Source organism: Culex quinquefasciatus, chromosome 1 (genome assembly GCF_015732765.1).
Source record: "Culex quinquefasciatus strain JHB chromosome 1, VPISU_Cqui_1.0_pri_paternal, whole genome shotgun sequence".
Lineage (NCBI taxonomy): Eukaryota > Metazoa > Arthropoda > Insecta > Diptera > Culicidae > Culex > Culex quinquefasciatus.
Genome location: NC_051861.1, coordinates 45,401,643 through 45,415,562, shown reverse-complemented (window position 1 = coordinate 45,415,562; position 13,920 = coordinate 45,401,643). Strand labels below are relative to the sequence as shown.

At 44.6% G+C, this 13,920-nt stretch overlaps 1 protein-coding gene across 1 annotated transcript; it reads right to left on the bottom strand.

Annotated features, from left to right (window-relative positions):
• Positions 1-1,001: 1,001 nt before the first annotated feature.
• On the bottom strand, positions 1,002-12,001 carry LOC6041353 (homeotic protein empty spiracles). Its single transcript, XM_001850575.2, has 3 exons — positions 10,853-12,001; positions 3,377-3,531; positions 1,002-2,082 (listed from the first exon to the last, which is right to left on the bottom strand). Exons 1-3 carry the CDS (start codon positions 11,565-11,567, stop codon positions 1,879-1,881), a joined length of 1,074 nt encoding a protein of 357 aa, XP_001850627.1. The 5' UTR covers positions 11,568-12,001; the 3' UTR covers positions 1,002-1,878.
• Between the last annotated feature and the right edge of the window lie 1,919 nt (positions 12,002-13,920).

The following is a 13,920-nucleotide window of genomic DNA, read 5'->3' as shown; positions in this document are numbered from 1 at the left end:
GGATTTCACAAAATTTAAATACTGTTTAATCTATTTTTTGTGAATTGAAGTTTCATGTTGGCAAAATTGTTCTAAAATGTTCAAGGCCTGTTATGGAACAATACAAAAACATGATGTTTTACTAGAAAATTATTGATTTTCGTAGAGTGTCTCATTGTTCCCCAGCTGTCTCATTGTTCCAGCCAAGTGCGTCTACAATGAGACAGTTGAATAACTCTGGCTGTAGATGTTGGATAGATCTCATATTTTGGTCAATGTTAGAACACACTAAAAGAAAGAAAATGCAACAAAAAGCTCATTAAAACAAGCTGATTAAAAAATTAGAAAAATCGCTGAAAGTTGAAAACCAAAAATGTCTCATTGATGACTACCCTACCCTACACAATCAGGTATCCATTATTGTTTTAATTTTTATTCTTTTAATGCCCATCTCTTATTTTTTTCGAAAACTATTTTGTAATTTGTTGTTTTATTGGTTACGATAGCCTGTAAGTATAAACCGTGCACAAGGTCAAGGATTTAAACATAACGGAAAATTACTGTTGGATCCAAAATAAATCGAAATCTAGACATCCTAAAAAATCACTATAAAAAAGAATTGTCCCAATTACTTGAGTTATACCCGAGAACCATCGAGTTGAAGTTACCGTCCCAACTTTTTTCAGGGCTTAGGAGTGTTATGTTAATTGAAACTTAGGATATTCGAGGCTACGGATAATCGAGTATTCCTAAAAAGCTCACAATTTTCCCGGGACGGGAAATTTGACGCTCTGATTATGCCGGGACAAGGGGGAAACTGCTGTTCCAATTCGCCTCATGTGTCCGGATTCGGCCCAGATGAAGGTATGCAAATCTTTACAAAACTCGATTTTTCAGCTGTCGTCGTAATTGAATGTACGACTCGTGCTAGAAAAATCAACATTTTGCAGCTTGTTGTATAAAATACTTGTTGTGAAGATTACTTCGGGTTGTCATCAGCAAAAAGACTTAAACAGTGGCAATTTCTTTTCATTTGATTATTTTAATTCTCTTTATCACTACAATTGTTTTGTTCTGTTTTTAATTTATCAGGAGAATTCTTACGGGTAGTTATAATTGCTTCACAAACGATATCATTTATACATCATTACATCGCGGCCACTTAATTTAAATCTACATCCATCATCTGCGCTTCAGCTGTTTCTGCTGCTGCTGCCTGTCTGTCGTTTACCTCAGCTCATCAGCTTCCTTGCACGGAACGCAAAAAAAAACTAAATGATAAAAATATAAGTCTGTACACACTTGGAAAAGATCTCTCTCTCTCTTTCCCCTCTTTCATTTCTTAATGCCGCACTCTCACTCTTGGATTTAGGGGAAGGTGGGGTTCGTTGTGTGTATGGGGGTAGAATAAAAATTAAATTACAGTCAATTTAAGCCTCCTGTTATTATATAGCTATTAAGTACTCATTATATACACATTCAATACAGATTTCCTATCTACACAACACGATCACTGCTGGCCGGATGGCCGGCTTCGCAACCGAGAATCGTTTTGTTCTCTCTAGGTTGATCGATCGCTGTCTGCGTTGTTTGTTTTGCCTTATCGGAGAGTTTAAAGGTTAGATTCGGTCCGGAAAAATAGTAAAATATAAAATCTCTCATTATGAATCGAAAAACAAGATCTAAATAGCTAAAAACAAATCACTGGTACAATTGCAGCTCCGCTCTCTCATGAATGCATGCACAAAATGCTAATACTTTTTCGCTAATTCGCTGGGACGCCGCACGCACACTCGCCATTAATCATCCTCAACTTCTACTCCAGTGTGTGTGTGTGTGGGTAAGTCTATTTGGCACATGTCTTCCTCACAGTTTTCTACCCCGTCGTCATGGGTTAGCTCACGCATTGTGGTGCATATTTTCCTCGTCGCTCGGGCAGTCGTCCATGTCGATGAATTCGTCCTCGTCGTCGTCCTCCGGGCAGCTTCCGCCGGATGCCGGACTCGCCGAGGAGCGGTTCTGGTCGCTGGACTCGCCCGATTTGCCCTCCTCCTGCTGCATGCGCTTGTGTTTGGTGCGCCGGTTCTGGAACCACACTTTGACCTGTTGAGGAGAGGACGGGAGAAGATATTGGTTAGAAATTTGCTAAGGATTCATATTTTTGAGATTGAATGCAACATTTTGTCGTAATTCCGTCAAGTTTCAGTTTGCATCACGCTCTCTGTTTGACGTAAGAACACCAAGGTAAACTATTATAAAGGTAAGCATGTGGCATCTGTCAGAAACAGTGTTGGTAGCGGCCATCTTGAAATTTAATGTAAATAAATCAAGTAGTTTAAATAAATGTTCTGATTTACACATTCCTCGCTACAAAAGAAGATAAATTGCCATTCGTCCTTGAACAAATTAATAGCTCAAGGGTGCCTCATCTCTACTACACAGTCGACGCTGACAGTTGGCCGAGGCGCACAATTTACAGTGCGCCCAGGGGTGCAATTTCGACCGAGGGGAAAAACGTGATAAAATTTGGAAATTGCCACAACCATAACTTTTCTTTGTTCGCTTTTCCCTCCCTGCTTTGCAATAAATTCGGGCCGCCACAGGAAATTACACGCGATAAAAATCACAACCCAAACTCCAGCCATCTTGCGGCCATCGCGCGATGACATCTCGTCGCCATCGCGCGATTGATCTCGCAATCTGCGATTGCTATCTCGCGGTTGAGGAGCGTTTCTACCGACGGCGCGACCGACATTTGTCAGCAATCATGTCAGCGCGCTTGTCAGCTCCACGTCACACATGGCTGCGCGAGCACACGTCAGACGTGCGAAGCAGAGCGAGAGAGAGAGAGAGAGAGCGAGGTGACCAGGGTGTCATAATTCGTTTGGTCTGAGAAGCGGCAGCGGAAGAAGCATATAATTGCCTTTTCCTGTCTGTGTTATTGTTTTCACCGGGGAGGAAAATGTGTATTTTTTGGTTGTTCTACTTCACGCTTGCGACGTAATTGGCTTCCGAGCGATTTGGGGGGAAACAACTGTTTCGCCGTGTAAGTTGCTGGTTAACTTGGTCAATTTCCATAATACTTAGTTGCACGGGTTTGAACTCGATCAATAACGACGGTTAGTGGTTACAGGACCTTTGCAGAGCTGTCAGCTACAAGTTCAGACCACGGGGACATTCTTCCGATAAGTAGTTTTGGTTATAGGCGAGTTCGTAGACATTTGAGCTGCAAACTCAACCGTAAGCAATACTGCTGATCGGTAGGTTGTCCCCGTGGTCTCAAGTTGAAGAAGATACCACTTCAAAGATCCCACAACCTCGATCACACCAAATGACTCAAAGGTCTCCGATATTGATCGAGTTCAAAATAACACTCAGCGAAAAAAAGCGAATTTACCTGAGTTTCCGAGAGGTTCAGGTTCTGGGCGAGCTGCTTCCGCTCCGCTCCGACCACGTAGTGGTTGCTCTCGAAGGCGTGCTCCAGCTTCAGCAGTTGCGAGGGCGAGAACGCCGTCCGGACGCGCTTGGACTTGCGGAACGGGATGAGGTAGTCTGCGGAAAAAGAGAAGAAAATCGGTATGCGGTTAGGTGTTTGCTGCTAGTTTCACCTTAAGCGATGGCTTATCGTGGGGGGATTTGGGTGGTGGTGTAATTAGGTGCGGATCGATTAGGTGAAAATTCCTCGAATTACCAAGCTGCTGATTTGCGTTGCGATTTTGCGCCAAGTGAAAACGGTGTAATCAACGGCGAAAACGGCATTTGGTTCGCTTGGTGTTGTTGGTGTGCCTTCCCAAGGTACACTCTGCTGCCAACATACCAAAAGGCACCAGGTAATTAAATAATTATATATCATTACGGCAAATATATTATGGGCTTCAGCACGTTGGTTGCTGCCAAAGCTGCTGGCTTTTGTACACCACACGAGTGTGATGTAAGTGCAGGCAATCGTGCAGCCAGACAAGTGTTCAAAAGTACATAGCCGGGGTATAAAACAAGCGAAAGCTTCTTATTAAGGGTAATAACACACATACACGAGAGCGCGATATATGAACGACTGTGGCGACGCCAGTTGACGCCACCCTCGTCCCCCAAGACTCGCGAGACTTGCATGCGTAAATGATTTTTTAATTGAAGTTCATTTTGCCGATAATTTACAACTTTCATGAATTGTTCGCCTCAATCAAAGCCCCGGCTTCTAGTCTCGGCGGGCTCGTTGAAGTGTGAACCAGTCAAGCTCGCCACCGCCTAGTGGGACCGGAGGTCGGCGGAGCAAAGAAGGAGCGCGCCCAATTAAAAGGCAATCAGCAGGAGGACTCCTACCAGCCAAAAGGCCACTAAACTGTGCGACCTTTCGAGCTGGTTGGTCGGTTTCCGCTCAGGCGCGATTAGCCCCCAGACTTTGCAGACTCTCGCGCGGGGGTACTACTAATTACGTTTTAATTAAGTCGATACAAATTAACACGTTACCACCACTAAAGGGGCAAAGGGGTGCCCGGTGATGTCTGCGAGACTGTGAAGGACTAATTCAACTATTAGCAATTCAAAAAGAACTTATTATTTTGGGGGCACCAACAAATTCCAACGATTTTGGATTCAACCTTGATAAGAGTAAGAATACCAATTTGGTGGTTTCGTATAAGGCAAATGGGCACTAGATTATTCCACCTATTTAGGGGCTTTTCCAAGAAAAATAGTATTTTGGAGGTTCCAGAGAAGACCAATGTTTGGGGGGCACAAGGTAAATTTTACTTCTTACAAGCTCATCTAGTAAATATTGTAAATTTTAAACTTTTTAAATTGAAGGGCACTTATTTTTTAAAGGGACACTAGTCTGTACCAATATTTTTAAAGATTATTTCATTAAAACCTCAAATGGGCATGACTCCAAAAACACAGAAAATTTGAGGGCACTAAAAATTCAAACGAATTTGAGACTTTTTCATAGGCAACTTGGTGGCTCCAGAGAAACCTTTAATTTGAAGGCACTTGACAGTTCTAAAAACAGTTCGCATCTGGAATGAACTGATATTTTGAACACAGCTCTGCTCCTCCCCAAGAACCGTTCAAAATTACCCAAACACCTCGAGCAAAAATAAAAGCCGTGAAAATGGCAAAAGTTAATTCAATTAAAATAACCATATCATCCGCGCCAATCCAACACACGCGGGAGCTTTTGCCGGAGCTATTTCCCTTAATTTTCCGACCATTTCCTGCGCGCGTTCCCGCGCCGCCAAACTTCGTCGTCGTCGTGACTGCATTAATTGCGCGCCAGTTGCGGAAAACTTGAGCTTAAACGATGAAGTTCGAGCCGCGGCAGCGGCGGTGAAGAAAGTTCATTTTGTTTAGATAATTCGTTTCAATTAAGTGGTGAGGTGTGTGGGGCACAGTGAAAAAAAAAAAAAGTTTGAGATGTGTTGAGAGCGCTGGGTTTGAACAGTAGCTGAAGCGGGTTGGGAGTGGCGCGCGAGACAACGGAGCTATTTATTGACATTTTTTACTGTGCATTACTTTCCGCTATAAAGAAGCTATTAAAATTCCATAGTCGTGTGAAATTCAATGGCGTTCGCAGCTCCAGGGGGCTGCTGATCTGTGCCGCCTGACATCGTTGAGATCACCCAGCTCGGAGCTTCTTCGTCAGTTGTCAATTGCTGCGCCCTGCTTGAAGTTTCGCGATCAAAGGTGGCGTGGGTGTCGTCGGCGCAAAAAGGCCACGTGTGCGTGTGTGTGTGTGTGTGTGTGTGTGACGCTGATGATCGCATGTTTGTTAACTGCTGTAGTGTTTGTGTACCTGAGTCGGGTTGTTTGTGTATACAAAACATGTCAGGTTAATTACGAGAAAATGAACGTGGCTTCGCCGGCGGAAAATGATTGATTTCGCACGAGCTGCATGGTCTGTTTACGTTCGCATGGTTAGAGATACAATTAAAAACGCATAAAATAAACCTACATTAGAGGTAGACGAGAGGTAAGGCGCGCGCGCGCCAACGATGTAAGCGAGGCCGAGTTCGAGTCTCAACGGGGGAGGGGAAGCCGACGGCGTCATCAATATGGTAATAGGGCACGATTGTGTGTCTGCATGCGTGTCCGAGATGACGTTTTACACGTAGATTTTCTGCACAGATGGTAGCGAAGGAGGAATTTTACGTTCAATTGAATTTGGAGCCGCTAGGGGCGCTAATATCTGTGAAGAGGGGAGCGCGAACTGTCAAAATTCTGATGTTAGAAGATTTTTCACGGTGCACCAACTCAAAATTACCAATTCGAATTCGCACTTGAACAAGCGAAAACTACAACATAAATGAATAATTAGTTAGTTTATTGGACTAGCATCACGTCACGCTCGGGAAGGAAATTAATCTACGCGATATTATCGGGCACTACTTCGGGAACCCCTCGGAAGATCCGATCAGACACTCCATTCAGCCCTTTCTTGTGCCATGTGGTGAGCCCGAGATCGTTCGCATATATTTGTACCAAGTGAGAGGTGTATCATCAGGCATAATTCTTCGCCGCTGCCTTCGCAGAAGCGTCGGATCAGTGGTACAACAAGACCCCGCGTGCCCTACCCGCTCAAACTTCTTCGTCGTCGACGACGACGAGGGGCCCGCGGAAGCCCCCAGAACCCATATATAAAATCTTATTAATTTATATCATCGCCACGAGGTGATTTTGAGTTGTTTTAAATATTTTCTTCTCTTCTCCCATTTTCATTCATTCTACATCGCAAGGGCCCCATTTGTTTTGTGAGCGCCCCCTCCCTACCGCCCTCTCGTAGGCCTTTTCATCGACTTATTCGCGCTTGTTAGGCTCGTCATTTCGTGTAAAATCTCCTAAATTAAAATACTAAATCATATAATTTATGCTGCAGTCAAATATGTTATGAATTGTTAAATCTGCAGAGCCCTGTGGAGTTTTTGCGCCCCCTCCCGCCCTCCGCGCGAACGCCACTGTCGGTGAGGGGTCCGCCGTTGTTGTTTTTTGGGACCCTGCGGGCGTCCGAGGTGATAAACCCGAACGTACGGGGGGAAGAATGCGAGAAAAGTCGGGGTAATAACTACCAGGTCCCGAAAGGTTTGTGTACGATCCCGGGGTTTGCGAGGAGGCACCACCGGGTAATTTGCACACCCTTCGGCTACAATTCAAATTTCGTTTGGCATTCCAGCCGGGACGCGAACCCAGCAGACAGAGAGGAGAGAACACGATGAAGGTATAATCACATCTTCACGATTTTCTACGCTTGCCTCCATTATGTCCTAATGTTTATGAGTTTACTTTTTGCGCGATGTGATAATTTACTAACAAGCTTATGATGGACGATCGGACCCGGCGGAGTCGGACTCCGGCCAGGGACCATCATCACGCGAGAGAGATCATAACACTGGGGTCTCGGGTTCTGCGCCGAGGGGTCGCCCAATTCGGCGACGACGTGACGCAATTACGTTGTTTCGTATACGTAATTGCGTACTTAAAATTCTTGCGCATTAAGACGGTCACTCTGGAAGGGCAGGGAACGGAAGTCCAACTGCGGGGCCATCAACCCTCGCCGGTTGGGTCCAGAAAACGGGAGGGGTGGGGCATAAATTATCACTCGGCCAGGTCGTTAAAAACGCGTATAAATTCGTCCGTCTGTCCAGCGGTCTTCTGGAGAGGGGGCTACTGCTACTCTAGACCCGGGTGTTAATCATCGATCGATCGGGGGCTCTCTCTGCGCGCAAGTGATAAATTAGCGATAAATGGGCTTTTATTATGTGCTGGAGCTGACCATGAGAGAGAGCGGGCGACCAAGGTGGTGGTAGGAGAGGTGTGCAGATTTTGCGTTCGCACTTTTAATTAACTTTTGCACATGGTTCGCGGTTTGGTTGAAGTGTTTACGGCGGAGGTGACAGAAATTAGGGAACATGAGCTTGCACACTGTCAAAAGTAACAGATTTTAGTGCTGAAATTTTCAGTTCTGATGAGCCGACGGAGCTCATAACTTGTGTGATGAGAGTGTGCTCTTGCGTAACTCTCTTTTTCTCATCATTAAGAAACTTGTGTTCGGAGTCAAATTTTGTAGCTTTTACAACATGGATTACGAGTAAATTTTTCACTGTTCCCCAACTCATACCGAACATCGAACCCAAATTAACACGGTAATAAGTTTGCGCAGCAAAATTTGGACCGCCCCTCTCGAACTCGAAAAAGCCAAACTCAATTTGCTGCGTTGCTTGCTTATCAGTGGCAATGAAATCGAGCAGTTTTATGTTTGATTTCGTCTCGCAACCTGCTTATTATAGGGCCGGGTCGAACTGATACGTGACTTCTTGGGAGTGAGAGTGGGGAGCGTTTTTTTTCCTGGTAAATAGTGCGATAACGAGGGGTGAACAAAATTGGCTGAATTTTACACGTGATTATATTAATTTAGTTGGGGGAAGGAGGAAGATGTGAGCTGGGAGCGTGAAGTAATTGGACTGGACTTAGAGATCCTAAATAGGGAGACTGGACGAAGTGAATTTGACGTACCCAAACAGACGCGAGTTTGACGTATCCAAACGAGCATTTGCCTTTACGCCCAGCAAAACTTATCAGTGTTGCCAAGCTCAAAACATACGTTGCCAGATCGATTTAGCAAGCTTAGACCAGTCTCCCTATTTAGGGTCTCTAACTGGACTGGGGTTTGAGCGTATTCTGGTAATTTGGAAATTAATGAAGATAAGAATCGATAATCGTGTTTGTATATTAAGTTTTGAATCATAATCATTAACGTTTTAAATATCTGGACTCAAAGGCGTGATCAAAAAGTTGATTAAATTATGATATTGCAAAAACATATTGAAATTTTTTGCTTTGCATTTTCTATGGCATTTTATATCAAATAAATTTCACATATTCTTAACTTTTGTTAGGATTCAACATATCCTTTAACCTTTAACTTATTTTTAATCGATTTATATAGTAAAGTTTTTTGTATTTTGCTGTTTTGTTATTAATCAGCGATTGAGGAATCTTGATCTAAGCAGTTTTCCTGAGCAATCACTGAGAGAGTCAATTGAGAAAGTCCGATTTTCTCTTCTCTCTTGGAAGGATTTTTGATCTTACTAATCCAATATCAGATAAGAAGTGAGATTTTTTTTAAATGTGTTGTCAGAAAATTGTTTTAAAGTTAGTATTTTGCAAAAAAATAAGATCGGCTGCTTTGAATCGTATTCGAAATAAAAAGTACTCAAATGTCAAAACTAGCTGTCAACTGATGTTTACATTTCAACCCCATTGTTTGACGATTTTCGAGCACGTGGTTTAAAACTTTTGACTGTCAGGCATTTTAATGAGCGAATTCGAATTAGTGAATCCGCTCTGTAGAGCTTTACGATATATCTAAAAAATAATGAACGATTCTAGCTCAGCCCGCTCAAAGTAGAGCTAAATTTGACAGCTGTTTGCTTATTTCACGAAAAACATGACTTTGACAGTGTCAAATTGACACAGAAAGATCGCATAATGTCGATAAAAGTGTCTATTTTCAGTAACTTTCAAGTTCAGAAAGTCTTTTCACTAGCTTTGTGATTTGTAGCCCAATTTAGCTCAAATTACAACTTTCATCGCCAAACGCAAACAAATTGATACGACTTAATCCACCTGCCCATCCTCTCGCGTTTCATGGCGCCATAAATCGTCTCTGACCAGCTCAACTCTCTTCCTCTCGATCGAGAGTGACAGTTATGAGAGCCAGCGCGCGGCCTCAAGCCGTGCTCAACAATGAAACATGGTAATTAAGTGCCACGACGTACACAAAAGGCATCGATATAAATGTCATACCGAATTGGATCTAATTTGGGCTCGTAGTGATGAGTTTACGACCCCGGGCTCGTCTATTTCCACGTTTCGTGAGCGCTAATAAAAAGTTGAGCCTCTTTCTCCTGCTCTGAAGAGAGATGAAGGTAAAAATCCCATAAAAACAAACCATTTTTTCCCAGAAAACCTCACAATCAAGCTGTTTTATGACATTTAAGGCGAACGCGCCGCCGCAGCGGAGAATGTGCCCGTGTGTGTTGATCAGTTTCCAATTAAGTGCCCAAAATCATCATCTCGCTTGTCCGTCCCTCTCTTCAGAGGAATCTTTTCAGAGGAATTCTCCACGGAAGGCTGACCGAAATGCGGATCAGTAGGTGCAAGATGACTTATAAAAGCCAGCTCAAACACACAAAACTGTGTGTTATGCTTTTCTAAAGAAGTCCGCCCAACAATAGGCTACTTAAACACTTCTCGCTCTCATCGTTTCGGACCAGAGAAGTCCTGCCGAGATCTTGGCATCCAACAAAGGAATCTTCTAAGGCGCTGTTTGCCATTTGGCGCACAGCATGTGTGCGGCCCCGGAGAGTTATGGAATCCTCGGAGCTTGAGAACTTGAGCGCATTTCAGGTGATCCCGAGACGTTCGAAAATTAAGTAATTAATAATCAACCCAGACTGAGAGACTGGGGAATCACGCGGAGCTTCTCCGACGGAGGAGAGTTGAGCGGGTGAAGGCGATTAATTTGTTAAATAGGCCATTAAAATTGGTTACCGTTTTGTAGTCGGTTCTGGTGTAGAACGAAATAAAATTAGCCGCGCCGCGACGGTTTTTAATGGGTCGTCAATCTCCCCCGGACGGCTTATTAAGCCGGAGCGGAACGGATAGCGCCGTGTCCAGTGGTTGAACACATTATGACGGGCATGAGAACAATAACAAAACAGGTATTGTTTCAAAAACAAAGATTGGTCGTATCGCTCACGTATGGCGTATCCTACACACAAACTTTACGTTTGAACCGAGTTCCTAATTCCTTTTCTGAGAGGTTGTGGAGATGGGAGTTACGATCGCTTTGCGACTACAAAATAAGAAAATCGGTACTTACTGCCGGGGAATCCAATGGGGAACACGCCGCGGCCGTGGCGACTCAGCAGCCACGGGTACAGCGGGTAGCTATCGCGAGGTGGCAAGTTTGGGTTGTGCAGGTGAGCCGGATGCGGCGGAAATGGCTGACCGGCTTGGGCATGTGCGAGGGCCGCCGCTTGGAACTGTGCCGCGAGGAAGTGCTGGTTGTGGGCGGCCTGGACCATTTCCGGGGTGTGCATGAAGGGAGGGAGCGTCTTGATGTCCGGATTCTGTGGGGGCTGTTGCTGCTGCTGGGGTGGACTCACGGGGAAGGGTCGTATCAGGCCGGCGGGAAGTCCGGGCACGACGATGGGTCCGGCGGGATTGTTCAGGGGTGGCATTGGACCGACTGGCGAGGATGGTGGTGAAGAGCTGCACGGTCTTTTGGGGGCGGGCTGGAGGTGCTCATCGGGGGTCAGTCGGGCTTGCAGGCCGGGGCTGGTGGTCGTCTGGTGCATTTCCAGCCGTGTTTGCGACTCGATACTTTGAGGCGATTCCGGCAACCGGGTGATGCTGTAGTTGTGCGGCGGCGACAGGCTCTGCAGCCGGTTCAGCCGCACCGAGTACGACTGGGGTGGACTCGGCGATCGCTGCGATCCGTCCACCTTGGTGATCGCATGCGGCGGCGACTTGGGCGTACTGTTCCCAACTATAGAGTCAATACTAAATCCTATGCGGGGCTGAAGCGTCGGCATTTTGTAGGTCGAAATTTTCGCAACTTTTACAAACACCGAAAATCACATAAAATTCTTCGCGTTACGCCGCTAATCACTGTGCGTTTTCAAACTTTCTCCGCTGATTGACTTATTTCCACAGGTCAGGCCCAAAACGCTATAACTATATTTCGAAAACACTAACACGATTGCGTGATCATCAATCACCAGGCCACACCAATTAGCGTGTGGATTTAGCCGTTGTTCAAGGTTTGTGTAACACTTTCTTCAACCAACACACGAGCGGAAGCGGTAGCGAGAGCGAGAACGCGCGAACTCGGGAAGAAGACTTCAAGAGGCGTCAAGAACAAGAAACGAACACACGAAAACGAACACTCGGGTAGCACAGACGTACACGACAACTTTGCTCAACGAACGCTGAACACGGAATGAAAACTGGTAGGGCAACTTGCCGCAACCTATCCCGCTGGCCACATAGGAGCAGACTGTGCACATAACGCTTCGGCTTCACCAATATCAACGCAGATTGCAGTAGTCGTGGTGAGAGCGTGCGCAAGGAAATCGCAGTGGGCGTGGCTTACCGTGCTACCCTTCTTGGTTCGAACTGTGGATTCATGTGCGCTTTGCGCCAGCACACAACAACATCCACCAGGGATTATACGTCTCCTCGAGGTTTCCACGCTGTCTGCCCATTAGTCTAGAGTGGTGTGTTAAGTAGCTTAACGTTATGTGTGTACATAACGAGGTGGGGTGAGCAGCAAATTAAATGTTTATGATGTTCATGCCGGCTCGTTTGCGCGTACGATGGCTGCCACCCTTGCTCTCTCTCGCTCTCCCAGCGATATCAATTTAAACTGAATGGAAGTCTCTCGTTTAGCTTTTGTTCGTGTTAATGTAGGGGAAATCTACCCATTTTAATCCTAATAAGCGGTCGTGTTTGAATGATGCTGGATAATCTAGAGTCTCCCTTGAATTTTACTAAAACCAAGTACACCAACGAGTAGAGCAAGTTTTTGTGAACATTTCTGTTTATTTTCACTTTCACTAAAAGTTATTCTATTTCTTTACCAAGCATTTAACAAAAAAAATTCCCAAGGGTATTCTAATCGAGGCGAATGCATTGGGCCACGCCCATTTTTCTAATATCGGCTTAGTTCTTTCTTCTTCCAACACTCTGTCGAGTGTTGCCATTTGCGCTGACAGTTCAAACGAAGACTCACGAAAAGTGGCATTTATAGGGAAAGTTTCCTGGCATCGCTGGCTGTGCTGCTGGTGGTGTGGACGGCCAGCCTTTGTTCTTTTTTGCCTTCGTCTCTCGCTCGGTTTTCTTCAGCCTTCGAGTGGAATGCAAAGTGAAAATTGAAACGTCAAACGACTTGGCGCGTTTTTTTTTTGATGGCGCTTGCTAATTTATTACATTTTTCGGGATTATTCTTCAATTGAGTGCCTTAATAATGATCAAAAGAACATGTTGCCGGTAGTTGGAAGCAATTTCATATCTTAAGCGCCGTGAAAAAGTAAGCGAAAGTGAAAAGTTAATTTTGGCGATATTCATTAAGCGTTTGAGGGATTCTCGTGTGTGTCACTGTGTGTGCCAACAAAATGATGAGAAGTGGTCTCGCAAAATACAAATTATGATCAAAAGTGCATTAAATGTGATCTTTTTGGCCAGTGAGTGGCATACATTTGCGTGCTTACTCGAGGCGGTGCTGTTGCTGGTAAGTTTATAGCCCAAATAGTATTTTTGGAGCTTTAATCGAGCATCAAACTCTCCATATGACGAAGATAGGTTTTTGATTGGAAAGGGTAGATTTCCCCTACTTTCCATTTACAGCTTCTTGTTTGAGATGTGCGAGTTCGTGTTTTTCCTGCCAGCCTCGGTTCGGTAGTGGTAGATGTTTACTTTATTTATTATATATTATTAGGAGCTTGTTATAAGTCCATTCGATAATTGGTGTACCCTATTTGTGTTTATTTTCATTATTATTATCTGCTTTTTTTTATCCGCGTTCGATTTTCCCATCCCATCGCTCACGATCGGGTTGGGTTGTGATTTTATTAACAGAGACAGAGCTAACCGGGCATTTTTTCGGATGAGAATTATGAACCATAGTATAATAGGATTGTAATGAGAGCAGCGAGAGCTAGAAGATTTTTTTGTGTTGCGCTCGTTTGATTAATTACACACTCTCTTTCTCTCGCACATACACGTGTGCGTTAAATCGCGTTATTTATCTTTTTTTTTGCGTTAGCGGTTGTGCGTTGTGAACGTAACGACGAATTACGACGATTAAAATGTGATAGATTGCCAATTAAACTTTTGGGGCCATCGACGATGATGTGTGCTGCAACGTTCTCACGGTTAGAAAAATTA